The sequence below is a fragment of the Nestor notabilis genome, unplaced genomic scaffold, assembly GCF_000696875.1.
Source record: "Nestor notabilis isolate BGI_N333 unplaced genomic scaffold, ASM69687v1 scaffold12623, whole genome shotgun sequence".
NCBI classification, from domain to species: Eukaryota; Metazoa; Chordata; class Aves; order Psittaciformes; family Psittacidae; genus Nestor; species Nestor notabilis.
The window spans coordinates 7,403-20,569 of NW_009920669.1; the positions used below are offsets into that span (position 1 = coordinate 7,403).

A 13,167-nucleotide genomic window follows, 5' to 3' on the forward strand; every position below is an offset into this window, starting at 1 on the left:
AAATTTCGAGACACAGAGTGAATACATTGCAGTTAACCTAATCATTTAAAATCTTTTCATGGTCCTTTAGCTTCTGTCTTAAAGGTCATTGAAATCTAGTCCTGGGATGCCCTTTTTAGCCTTTGCACAGCATCAGTTAGTGTTCTATTTTTGACAACTTGCTAGTATTGGATATGAGGGGAGCTGCTTTGGAAGGGTTTTGTACTATTTGTGTTTTATTTCCTACTTTATCACTTGGCAGTACTTCATACTCTGCTGGTTTTATAGGGAGATTGCTGTGGTTTGAGCCATTGCTGCTGAATGTTTCTTTACTGTACCTAACCTCAAAATTACATCTGCTGCCTCCTTGGATTCTTCCATTTCCAGCGGAGAAAAGTAGAACTTCTGCCTTAACCTGAGCACAATGCTAAGAGCCCAGAGCTCAGCACCTCCCATACGAAGACAGGCTGGGAAAATTGGGGCTGTTCAGCCTGGGGAAGAGCAGCTGCGTGGAGACCTCAGAGCAGCTCCCAGTGTCTGAAGGGGGCTACAAAGGATGCTGGGGAGGGACTTTTCATCAGGGACTGTAGTGATAGGACAAGGGGTGATGGGTTCAAACTGAAATGGGAGAGATTTAGATTGGATATAAAGAAGAAACTCCACTGTGAGGATGCTGAGGCGCTGGCACAGGGTGTCCAGAGAAGCTGTGGCTGCCCCATCCCTGGCAGTGTTCAAGGCCAGGTTGGACCCAGGGTCTTGGAACAACCTGCTCTAGTGGAACGTGTCCCTGCCCGTGGCAGGGGATTGGAACTGTATGATCTTAAGATCCCTTCCAACCATTCTGTGGTTATATGATGCAGATCATCTCTTGACCTACTATAAGCCCATCACTTGGGTCTTGGTCCTGCACTGAGCTGTGCATAAATGGATTCTCCTTGCCCTCCTGTGGAAGTGGGCTTGCTATAGGTTCGGGACCTCACATTCTTGCTTTGGTTTCTTTGTCATTTTACAGTGCATCTGTTCTTTAAAAGGTAAAGGAACTCCTTTAGCTGTAAGAATGAGCATCTGCTGAGCATTACCCATCTGCGTGTAGTTCCGATACACGTCAGGTTTACATCCGAGGTGTATACAGCTCCTGTCAAAGAAGCTGTGTATTTAGCTGGTAAGTGGTGTGTGTCACTAACCTTGTGTGTGTGTCTCTTTCAGAACAGGGCAGTGGGACGGCCCAAAGGGAAGCTGGGTGCTGCTTCCGCGGTGAAGCTCGCGGCTAACCGGACAACGGCCGGGGCGCGCCGGAGGAGGACGCGATGCCGCAAGTGCGAGGCCTGCCTGCGGACAGAGTGCGGCGAGTGTCACTTCTGCAAGGACATGAAGAAGTTTGGGGGACCTGGCAGGATGAAGCAGTCCTGCATTATGAGGCAGTGTATCGCAGTAAGTGCGCCTGGTGCTACGGGTCGTTGGGGATTTCTGTCCTGTATCTGTGTGTCCTGGTGGCAAGGTGTGGAGCTGAGAACTCTGCATCAGACAAGCTGGTGTGATCCCCGGCCTCTCCTCTTCCCGTTGCTTTTCATCATCCCCAGGTCTTAAGCCAGAATGCTACTAAAACTTAATAGCATAGCTTTCATTCTCAGCAGTGTAGAAGTGGAGATTATCAGTACACTGGAAGCTGGCACTCAAATCACGCTGAAATTCTGGGATTTGGGGCAGAAGGGGAAGAGTGGGAAGTTGCAGTTCAAAGGGAGAAGAGGTGTGTTTGGTTTGGATCTGTGAAGTTCTGAGGAAAGCTGTCTTGCAACTGTCTGAACTCCTTAACCAAATTAAGATATGGGGAAATCTTTGGCTGGCATCCTCCAAGATTTTGGCATTGATGACTCCGGCCCCAGGTTACTTAAGATCTGAACTTCAGTGTGTTTGCTGTCATATAGCAAACAAGGGCATAGAGCAGAGGCTGTGATCCAGATGACCCGAGGAACCATCAAGCCAAGATCTTGTCTTCCTCGGGGACTGGAAATGGCTGTCAGGGGATGAGCATCAGAACAGAGCAAACTGGCAGTCAAAGACAGTTTCCTGGGCTCCTGTGCATTGCTTAGCAGCTTCTTGAGTCATAAGTGATAGCTTTGTATTTAACAAATATTGACAGATTCATCTTCTATTAAGTTGTCCAAGCAGCTTTTGGATCCGTTGCTTTCATAGCGACTGTTGCAGATCTTCTTCTCAGGTCTCATGTCCGCAGTGTCCCCATGCAAGGGTGAAAATCAGCTTTTATCTTAATTCTTTGAAAGGTCTTGTTTATGCTGTTGTCAGGGCTTGGTTTTCTGTTGTGTTTCGGGGTTTTTTTAAGGAAAGGAATGTTGTTTATTTCTCTCTTAAGTCTTGTTACAGTTCCTTTCACTTAGGGGTTGTTTTTTTCTTCTTAGATTCTGATGAGGAATCTGAAGTGGAGGCATTAAATGACTTTGACACTGATAAAAAAGCCTGATAAAACAGTTAAGGTTTCCAGTCGTTGCTCCTGGTAGCTCACTCCATGGCGTGTTCTAAGCCACGCACTGTTCTTGACAGAGAGGATTGGATTCAGCTCTGCTGGATCTTTCAGTAAAGTACATAGAATATCTACCTTTCCGCACAGTGCTTTTGCAGCTCAAGTGTCTTTTCTTTGAACACTTGATTTCCTGGAGTGTGGCATGAATTGAACAGCATGGATGAAGAATTTATTATTCTCCAGGGGCAAGAAATAGTGAAATCATGCTGCCTTTTTAGTGGAAGGATTAAATTAGGGCTGCAGTGTGCTTTCTTGTCCTGACTGATGAAGGAAACTTTCATTCTAAGCTGTTTCAGTCCTGATAACACAGGCTGAGCTGTTTGGAGATGAACTGGGTTCTCTTCTGGCTGAGTGTAGTCATCTTCTCATCCCCTTTCTTCTAATGAAGAACTATTTTTCTTCTTGGTATCTGCAGTTGTATTTCCAGAAGCTGTGGTTAGAGTACAGGGCTTGGGAGCTGGGGTACTCTGGTTACTTGTCCTGTCCTTGCATGCACTGAAGAAGACATCTCTGCTCTCCATACGTTCCCTTTGGTGTGTATAGGAGGGCGGAAGTATTCCAAGCTTTAGAGCAGCAAAAGCACAGAAGTTCAACAAGTTGAACTGTTGTAACTTTTAAGGGTGCTTTACATTTCTGTAAGCAATCCTATTGTCTTTGCACTTCTGTTCTCTAACAATTGCAGTAGTAATATATTGTGGTACCTATCCAACAGCTTCCAGACAGAAAAGAAAAGCCCAAACCCACCACAGCTCTGTGGAAGTAATGATCCCTACAGTTCTGGGATTGTGCTTTCCTCTGGTTAATAACATTGACAATATTAACTAGACACAGACTTTCATTAAACTCATCGACAATATTAACTAGACACAGACTTTCATTAAACTCAGAAGCCTTCAGAGAGCATGTACTGCTGTTTGGAGAACAGGAAACTCCCCTGCATCACTAGTTACATCAAGAAGGGAAACAGGAGTGCCTGGGACACTTTATGCTGCATTGAATAGGTGTGAAGGGAGCGTGGGGCTCTGTGGTGGGGTTATGAGTTGTGACAGTAACTGCTGTTCCAGCCTGGCAGTGGGACAGAGCTGGCTGGGGCATGGAGGACATTCCTTGGACAATAAAAATTGTGCTGGTCCTTGTGCGTGGATATGAATGTTGTGGGGGAGATGGGACAAAACAAGTGGACAATGCTCTCAGCTGCTCTGCACAACTTAGCTCTTCTCTGGTTTACCTGCCGGTGGAACGGGATCCTGGGGATTCCTATTTTGTGCTTGGAGGAAGGGTGGGAATTAAATAGTATTTGCAAAATGCTTTTAAAATGGAGCATGGGTAAGTACTGGCATGAGAAGGCAGGGAAGTGTTGCCATAGCTCATGTATGAGATGTTGGTGTGTGGGGCAGCACACTGCTCTCTAACAGCTGACTATAGCTGGGGTTTCCCTGTCTGAAACTTGCTGGAGGATGCCCTGCTGCTGCATAGATTTGGTTTGGTGTGCAAGCATCCACTTAGGGATTTTATTCATTCCATCCGCAAGAGATCCTTGCCATGGAAAGCCACATCTATGCCTCTGGCTGCTTAGTAGTTAAGGACTTGCAACCTAATCGATTGCATTTCACAGTACAGCCAGCTTCGTATTAGGGTCTTCCTTTTCTTTCTTGTCATGAGGCTTATACCTTATTGCTGCAAACCAGAAGTTAGTTCCTCGTTAGCACAGAGGTGGCTTTTTAATCAGCCTGGCTTTGACATGGGTGACAGATAGGTGAGGTGCTGCAGGTCCCTTCCTGCCTCAGCAGAAGGCAGGAATATGTCAATGTTCTTCTCACTTGTGACACTTGCAGGAGAAGAATTCTCTCTTTAAGTGTCTGTGCAGTGCTTTTTGCAACGCTCAGGTCGGGAGCAGGGCCCTGGATAATCCAGTGTCAGCCAGGAAGAGGTCTGTTCTTGATTCTGTTGTGGGCTTGCTGGGAGACCTGGATTGGGTCCCATAACATCTGTTTGCCCTGCTTGTAAAATAGAGGAGCTGCCAAATTGCCAGTCAGATTGTGAAGCTTAAGGGATGTGAATAGTGATGTTCTAGGTTGCTCCTTTTCCCTCCCATTGAACACCAGTGAAGTGACTTGCATGCCAATGTCTGTGTCAGCTCGCAGATTGAAGGCACCCAAAAAAAAAGCATTTCCATCCATCCCTGGGTGCCCCATGAACCTGTGTTAGTTACAGGGAGGGCACTTGCATTGTATGAAACATGTTTTGTGGTGCTTGGTCTGGGTACCCAGCCCTCACTGTTACCAGTTTTTCTTGCCTTCGTTGCCCTGCTGGGCTGGAGCCTTCAGCAGTTTGCACGATTAATCCCTGATTTATCTCTTTGAAATGAGGATACTGTAAATGCACACGGAGTTGTCCTGTTCCCATATGTCTTTTGATGGAGATTTCTTTCTGATGTGTGTACACAGCCGGTGTTGCCTCATACTGCTGTGTGTCTGGTGTGTGGAGAAGCTGGGAAAGAGGACACAGTGGAAGAGGAGGAGAGCAAGTTTAATCTCATGCTAATGGAATGCTCCATTTGTAATGAAATCATACACCCAGGATGCCTTAAGGTGAGTACAAGGATGTGATACATGTTGGAAACAAAAACCGGAGTGATTATCACCTTCATGTAAAAGCAGTGCACAGAAATTGGAAAGCTTTCACTTTTTCATCTTCGGAAACTTAAGGGAGCAGGGAGCTGGTGTGAGAAGCAGGGCAAGAGCCATGGCACACACAGCCCTGACTGGCTTCCATGTAACAGCATCCCCTGTAAGCAGAGACTTGCCTTGGCCAGCTTCCGAAATGTCTGTGCATGCAAAGGTCTTGTGTTTTGTTCTGTTCTTCTTTCTTTCTGCCTCTTGTTTAAGGAAGTGAGGAGTTTCAGTTGGGACGGGAAGCTCAAGGGGGCAAATGCGCCTGTACTTTTGGATGAGTTAGTCACAATCCCCGTTTCGATAGCTCCTTCCTATGTCCCACAAAGTACAGGGGAGTAGTTTGCTGCTCATGTTTGTCCAGGCACAGATGTGCCTTTCAGCAGCAGCTGGCTTTAAGGATGTTGCAGTAGGGAGACTGCAGCTCTGGAGAGCAAACAGAGCGAGTTTCAAGCTGCAGGAGTGCTCACCTTTTGGCTGACTTGAGTCCTGTGAGCAGCTATATTCTTTGCTGGTAACAAAAGTGTCATTTTGGGCATATCTTTGTGTATCAGCATTTAGAAGCCTCCTTTCTCCAGAGCTGGTTTGTTTCAGTTGATCAGCCATTTCCTGTTGCTGATTTGTTTATGGTTTAAGTGATTTGCCAAAGCAAATGTATTCTGACACACCGTGCCCCAGAAAGCAGCTTTTGGCTCTTCTGGGATCTCTGGGAGGAGAGGTATGTTCCTTATGCAGGCCTGGGGTGATGCTCTCCTGGCCTTTTATTTTTCTTGTGCTGTATGGAGGACTGCACCGAGCTGTGTGTGTCATTAGAGCAGAAAGTAGGTAGCTGGCAAACCAGAACTGTGGCTGTCTCCCTGATACATGAAATCGGTGCTCACAGCTCCTGCCACAGATGGGCTCTGAAAGGGAGCTTTGCTTGCTTGGCTCTGCTTAAAACAAGGCTTCGGGGGCTGATGGAGCAAGGGCAGGAGCTGCTCCTTTTCAGAGGTACCTCAGCTTTGGCTTGCAGCCGCTGCTTTGCTATCCCAGTCCTTGCTGGAAGTGCCCTGCACTCCTCCATCTCTGGCTTTGCAGTGTCACTGGCACTCCATGGCTGAGAGCAGAGGCCACGACTGTTGTGTTGTGTCAGTTCAAGTACAGCCTCCTCCTCCCACACCACATTTGGGTCTAGTTGTACAGGATGTGGGTCAGATCTGTGAAATCAAGCAAGTGCTGTTTGTTCTTTTATGCACGTGTGGTGTTCCCAGTGCTGTTCTGGTAACTAGGAACAGTGTTGCTTTGGGTGTCTCTGAAAATTAAGCAATGGGAGACTTACAGCGTGCCTTGTGTGTCTTGTCTTGTCTTTTCTCAACGCTGCTGTTGAGCTGAGATGTTGGGGTAACCGGTACTATTGATTTTCTGAGACAAAAGGGCACTGGTAGGATTTCAGAATCATCTTTGAAGGTGAGGTGAGACGATGCACCAGGGAGCAGCAGAAGGGAAATGGAGCCTCTTCCTTGGATCCCTCCTTGCTCTTTATTCCCAGGTTCCACGATTTTCTGTGAGACAAAAATCTGTTGCCATGTTTACGTGTCCTCAAGCCCTTGACACGAGCTTAAGCCCAGAGGATGGAGCCCATAAATAGTCCTTGTGGGATGTGCCTTTGAATGCAGACACAGCCCCAGGACAGCTGCTTCTGCTGTAGAACATGTGAACTGTTGGTCATCTCCAATTAAATGTGTGGCAAATGTACTTTGAGGGGGACTGCAGTAAACTGGGTCAGCGAAGGGAGGAGTGTCCTTTCCTGGCTTATTCCCATGTGGAATTAATTCCCTCCAAGACACATCTCCAAAGCTTGTGGAGCAGTTTGGCACATGCAGTGGGTAATTTGAACTCCAGGGCAGGTTGTTCCTGGTTTGAAGTCCATCCTCTTCCAGCTTCCTGATTTGGCTGTGTACATGTTTTGGTGGGTTTTCTCCATGAAAAACCAGTGTCAAAGGATGACCTCTTTGAGGAGATGAGGGGTAGCTCAGGTGCTCTGACACGCTCACAGTGTGGGTGCCTCTTGCTGGGGGAGCCCTGGGTACCAGAGCACGTTAGGTGCTTGCATCAGAACCACAGTAAGGACAACCAGGATGTTCCATGTGCTGAGATGTATCAAGGGAGGTTTCTGACGTGCTTTTTTCCTTGGAAACACCAGCACAAATGCTCATTTTTGCTGAAGAGTTCCTTAGGAGGATGATCTTGGCGAGCCTTTTGCGAGCGCAGCGTTGCTTCCGGAGGGAGCAGTGAGGGTTTTGCAGGAATATTGCCTTTTGTTGTTACAGAGCATTTGAGTTGAACCAATATTGATGAATTTTTCTTGCTCCATCTCAAGTGGAGCTGGTTGGCTCCTTTGAGTGCCTGCAGTATCTGATGCTGCTTCTTTAAGGAGAAGGGGTTTGTTTTCCCCAGTAGGAGCCTGTTCTTTTTCATCTTAGTTGGATATAGTGATAACGATGGAAAAGGTGAATATTTAGGTGCCTAAACAGCAGACATGAAAACCTTCTCCAGCACATCTGCACTGTTGCCCATGGCTTCAGCCCAGCTGTGTCCTGCTGCCTGTGTTGATTCAGTCTTGGCACTGCCAGGATTCATAGCTCTCGCTCCACGATGTCGGATCAGCATCCTGAGGGCTCCATATTCCCTAACAAGAAGACTTCCCAGTAGTGTAGTCTCATGTTTAGACTTCCTGAATGGCTGACCTTGTGCTGCAGGTACGGGTCTGGAGCTGCCTCACACTGCGGCTCAGACACCCACCTGCTGTTTGTAGCAAACACTCAGACCTGGCTCCTACCCAGCCTGAAAGGCTTGGGACAGATTCAGTGCAGGTTTGTGTTTGTCTAATTAGTTTGCTTACAGTCCCTCACATCTGTTCAGTTCCTTAAACTTCACAGAAGGGACAGAGCTGTAATGCTTTCCCTTCAGTAGCATTTGTTCTATATTCAGTGCGGGAAATAACTTGTTCCCAGCTTGGGCTTGGGCCAGGAATTGTTCCCCTGAGGCAGAGATGTATACAACAACTCTTGGAGTATCTTACACCTACCATGGGAAAGAAGGTTCAAAGGCACACAGTTGTGATAAAGCCAGTATTTAAATCCTGCCCACTTCATTTACTCATTTATTAACTCCAGAAGACTTGCTGAGGGAGGCTGACATGTCCTCGCTCTCGCTAGAGTGAAACCAGCCTGGCTGCTGTCTGGCTCGGGGACTGGAGGAAGCAGTTCCTCTAAAGCCAAGGGCTGGTTCCTGCACAGCCAGTGCCTCTTCACTGCACTGGGAGGAGAGGAGGAAATGCTTCAGAAGCATGAAAGCTCTGCAGCTCCCTGCCCCTGCCTGTTCCAGCAGCCGTGTGCTGCTGATGCCAGTGCCCAGCTCTTTGTCTTCCCAGCAGCATGGGGGTTTTCTGCCCCCTGCCAAGGCTTTTTTGTGCATATATAACTAAACTCTTAAAACATGAATGTGCTGTAAGTGAGGGTATGAGTTGTGTGGAGGGTGTTTTTAGCTTAGCTCTGCTTTTCATCCTCGGCTTCATTCACAGAAACATCTTTTCAGAAACACCTATCTCCTGTTTGGAAGATAATGTGGGCTCCTGTATGGAAATTGAGAAACCAGCAGCTTTTCAACTGTGTAGGGCAGGACTGTGCTTTCATTGTAGTGTGACAACACAGAGCGTGTGTCTTCTCTTTCAGATGTCAGTCTCTCATAGTGAAGCAGTAAGCGTTTCTCTTCCTTCCATAGCTGGGGAGCTGTGGGTGTGAGAAACCTTAAAAATGCCTTCATGTGTCCAGTCTTCTGAATACAAGTGCCTATTCTCTAAGCTGACTTGGCAACCATCGTCTTCATTGGCACATGGGCTTGAGGGCTGCACGCATGGGACTGCGAGTCCTGATCCAGAAAGAGAAGTATTTTAAGGAACACTTGATTACAGTGCAGGGTGCTTTGCTTCTAAAAATGCCGAGTGGTATTAATGTATGTGAGAATGTGGGTATGGGAAAAATCCCTTCCTGTTAAAGATCAGAGTGTGCCTCACACCAGGGCGGGGGGACGGGACTGAGCTGGGCAACTACTGGTGTGAGAGGACATGTGGATGGTGTAGGTACAGCCCTGGTCTTGGGGGGGGGGTTTGGTTTGGGCTGTTGGGGTTGTGTTTTGTTGGTTTGGGTTCTTTGCAAGGGCAGAATATGCCCTGTGTTAATTGGGATTGTCATTGACCTCCATAAAACACCCAGACCCGAACCCTCTGTCAAATACCAGTTTGGCCAGTGTGTTTTCCTCCCCTCCTGGCATGATCAGAAGGGTAGTTGTGCAGGACCGAGGGCTTGCTCAGCACAGAACATACAGGTTTCTTCTGTGCAGGCACTGGGAGAGCAGCAGCTGATGAGGGGAAAATGGAGATGTGCAAAATGCTTCTGCAGGACCTCCCTGTGGACTTCTGCAGCACAGCTGTAGAATGAGTTGTGCCTCTTTCCGCAGGTGAAGGAATCGGATGGTGTGGTGAACGATGAGCTGCCGAACTGCTGGGAGTGTCCAAAGTGCAACCATGCAGGGAAAACTGGAAAAGTGAGTTTAATGGGAATAAGTGGTGCTGGAATGAGATACAACATCCCAAGCGTTCCCTCTGGCTTCTGGATCTAACTTAGCCCCATACCAGCTTCTCATTTTGTGCTTAATTCAGTTGAGTTGAAGGAAATAAGCTGATGGCTTTCTATTCTCTAATAATGTGTGTATTCTTGTTCCACGTACCAGCCCTTCGCTCAGAACCTGGGGAGTATTTGGGTTAGTTCTGTGCACTGCCACATGCTAATTCCTAAAATTCAAATACTTCACAAAACCCCAAACTCTAGAAGCAATTATGCAAAAACCTGAAGTCTCTGTTGGAATTAGTGAAACATTATTTCTTTACTGAGACAGACACTTGCAAGCTCGTAGTTACAAAAATAACCTTATGAAGGTTGAAACTACTTTACTCTTAACTCCTCACTCATCATTTTGTCTGTAACAAAGTGATCAACCCACCAAAGCTGGAGGCAACTGAGATTAAGGCATAAGATATAAAGTTTGTTTGTGTTTTGTGTCTCTTTGGCGTACAAGCAAAAGCGGGGACCAGGATTCAAATACGCATCAAATCTCCCGGGCTCGTTGCTGAAGGAACAGAAAATGAACAGAGACAATAAGGAGGTGACAGATGCTGCAAAGAGGAAAGGGGAGTGTGAGGAGACCCCTCGGCGGAAATCGGAGGAACATTCCAAGAAGGCTCCGGTTGACTCGATCCTGAGGAGGAAGTCGGACGAGGTGCATCTGTGGAGGAAAAGGAAGTTTGAGAAGCCCCAGGAATCGCCGATGAGAAAGCGGGTATGACAGAACGCTCCTTTTGTGCTTTTTGGGGGGCTGGGGCTGATGGCTCCTGGCTCACCGCTCATCTCAACCCCACGTTGTTCCAAAAGCAGCTGGTGGTTCCTTCCTTTCTGAGAACTGCTAGTCCGACAGGGCAGGAGTTTGAACAGTGACACTTGGGTTCACGTTCAGAGGCTGAGAACACTGGGCTGTGGCCGCTGGTTTATTCAAAATACTGGAAAACCCACTTTGACTGAGCAGTCTTTACCAGATGCTTTGGAATAGGAACGGGGGGAAATCAATTTGTAATGGAAACTTTTCCATCTCTGTCCACTCGGTGGCGCCTGGCAGCTTGGTTGTGGTGGTTCAGGGAGGACCCATCAAAGGACCTGTAGAAACGACACCTTCTGTAGCCTGCAGAGAGGAGGAGCTGCTCCCAGCAGCTTTAACCTGAATTTGACAGTCAGAGCTCTTGGGCCAGGCAGGGACACTCTGAATTGTCGTGTGGTTTGCAAAATACCATGTACCGAAATGAGGGTTTGTAGAGGTAGACATGAGGGCCTAGAGCTAATGTGTCTCATGAGTAAATGGCTGATGGCTTCAAACTCAGTATCAGTGGCTGGTTTTGTATTGCACATGTAGTACATGAGGAGGGGATTCAGCCCGCCTTGCAAGGCTTGATAGTGGGAATGCTACAGTACAGTAAATGTAGGACTGGGGCTTCTTTGGTGGAGTGAGAGAGCAAAATTCATACCACCAGTTCATGCATATCTGCTTTCTGTCCATGCTTTCCTTTTCCCATCCCTTTGGACTGCCCACAGTGTCCGTGGAGGGCTTGAATTGCTCCTCACAGTGTGTGAGGAAAGGCACCAAACCTTCATCAGACAGCACAACCAATGTCATGTTTTGGGGTTTTTACTTTTCTTTCTTCCAACAGCTAAAACTTGGAAAAGAAGACAAACTCTTCAGGAAGAAGGTACTTTGCCTTTTTAATAGATGTGTTCTCAATCCCTTTTAATCCCTTCTCCTGATGTGAGCTGAATGGTGAGCCAGTTTCTCTATCACTCATGTCCTTGTGTCACTGCAGGCATTTTTATTATCCCATTTACATCTTGAAATGGCAGAATCTCTCACTCATGGAAACCTTTACACTCCAGGATAGTTTAGCAGCAGTGTCTGGCTTTACGTTTTCCAGTGCCCCATATTAAAGCCCAGCAGAAGCTGTGTTTTGGTGCCCCAGGGACTAAAATCCTGTTTCTATACTGATGACACTCTTCCTGTGTGGTTGAGCTGTGTCCCTGCCACGCAGCCCCTCTGCAGTCTGTGCTACAGCACGTCCCTGGAGCCCCCCACTGGCCCCCCAGGGACACACAGGTATTGATTTACCCCTCTCAGTCTGCCATGAAAACACAAGTGTGGTACCTGTTAAACTGCGCACCCATCAGCACCCTGTGTGGAGGATGCTGCAAGTAGTCTGATGTTGTAATTCTTTTATTCTAACCTGTCATTAACTTACTGTGACCTCTCCCTTGATAAGATGTTAATTTAAAGACAGGGTGATCAGCTTTCTCTGCTGTGCACCACAGTCTGGAGCACAGGAGCACATCCACTGGCTCGATCCAATTAGTTTAGTGCAAAAGCACAGACCTTCTCGATATAACAAGTGTGTTCACAGCAGTTCACCTTTTCTTGCCAGTCCAGATCTCTTCTTATTAGAGCTATTTCATTTTAACAGTTGGTGGCTTCTTTCTTGCTTGCAGTGATCAGATTAGACTTGAAGTCTTCCCTGGTCTTAGTCCGTACGTCTCTCACACTTCTGTCTGGTGTGCATCAAAGAGAGACGTGATTAATGTGAGCAGTGAAGTGCAGTTTGCTGTTATGAGCAGTGACCGGGGTAGGGAGGAAGGTGCCAGCGAACCCCTGTCAGCCCGTGTTGTGTTGGAGATCGTGTCAGTGTCAGGCCAGCAGCGTGTCAGACCTGTCAGTCACATTCCCCAGTCTGCATGCACTGGAGGTGGGAAGCTCAAGAAGACAAACAGAGTTTAGTAGGAGGCAAAGGAGCAGCTAAAGTGTGGTTAAACGAGGCGGTGAGCATCCAGCAGGAAGGGCCACGACAGCACGGCCACGGCGCGAGTCAGTGACTGCGATGCAGGTTCCAGAACTTGGCCATCGGGCATGTCCGAATGCATGTCAGCCAGTGTTGAAAGTGGGTGCCCAGTGAATGTGTCCCAAGCCTGGTTTCTTCTGGCCTGCTGGGGAAGAGGCTGTCTGTAGTGTGCTGCTTATCTTCTATACATGGATTGTCTGCTGTGTAATGAGTAAGGCCCTTAAATCTGCAGGATTATGCATGGTGAATAAATGCATTTATCACTGTGGGAGTCCTCTGAGCCAGTAGCTGGGCTCCTCATCCATGGTGGCACTTGAACTTGATACCTTTGGCCGGTGAATGTACCCTGGTGCTCGGATGGGGGGGGGCCGGTGCTGGCAGGCGGCCCAGCCTGTGTGGAGCAGCAGCATGTGAGGTGTTGCCCAGTTCCTTGTCCTTGCTCGGACAGTCAACCCTTGTCTCTTCCTTTTCAGCGGCGGGGGGGGGAGGGTGCCGGAGAACCAAACGCCCCC

At 47.8% G+C, this 13,167-nt stretch overlaps 1 protein-coding gene across 1 annotated transcript in view; it reads left to right on the forward strand.

The window, feature by feature from the left end:
- The first annotated feature begins 1,191 nt into the window (after positions 1 to 1,191).
- The window catches only part of KDM2B (lysine (K)-specific demethylase 2B), a 17,160-nt gene continuing 5,184 nt past the window's right edge, over positions 1,192 to 13,167 (forward strand). Inside the window, exons 1-6 of the mRNA XM_010010785.1 lie at positions 1,192 to 1,410; positions 4,966 to 5,109; positions 9,688 to 9,773; positions 10,296 to 10,566; positions 11,486 to 11,524; positions 13,154 to 13,167. The exon at positions 13,154 to 13,167 is cut by the window's right edge and continues 675 nt beyond it. Of these exons, the coding sequence (XP_010009087.1) occupies positions 1,348 to 1,410; positions 4,966 to 5,109; positions 9,688 to 9,773; positions 10,296 to 10,566; positions 11,486 to 11,524; positions 13,154 to 13,167 (617 nt within the window). The 5' untranslated portion in view covers positions 1,192 to 1,347. The remainder of the gene's footprint in view (positions 1,411 to 4,965; positions 5,110 to 9,687; positions 9,774 to 10,295; positions 10,567 to 11,485; positions 11,525 to 13,153) is intronic.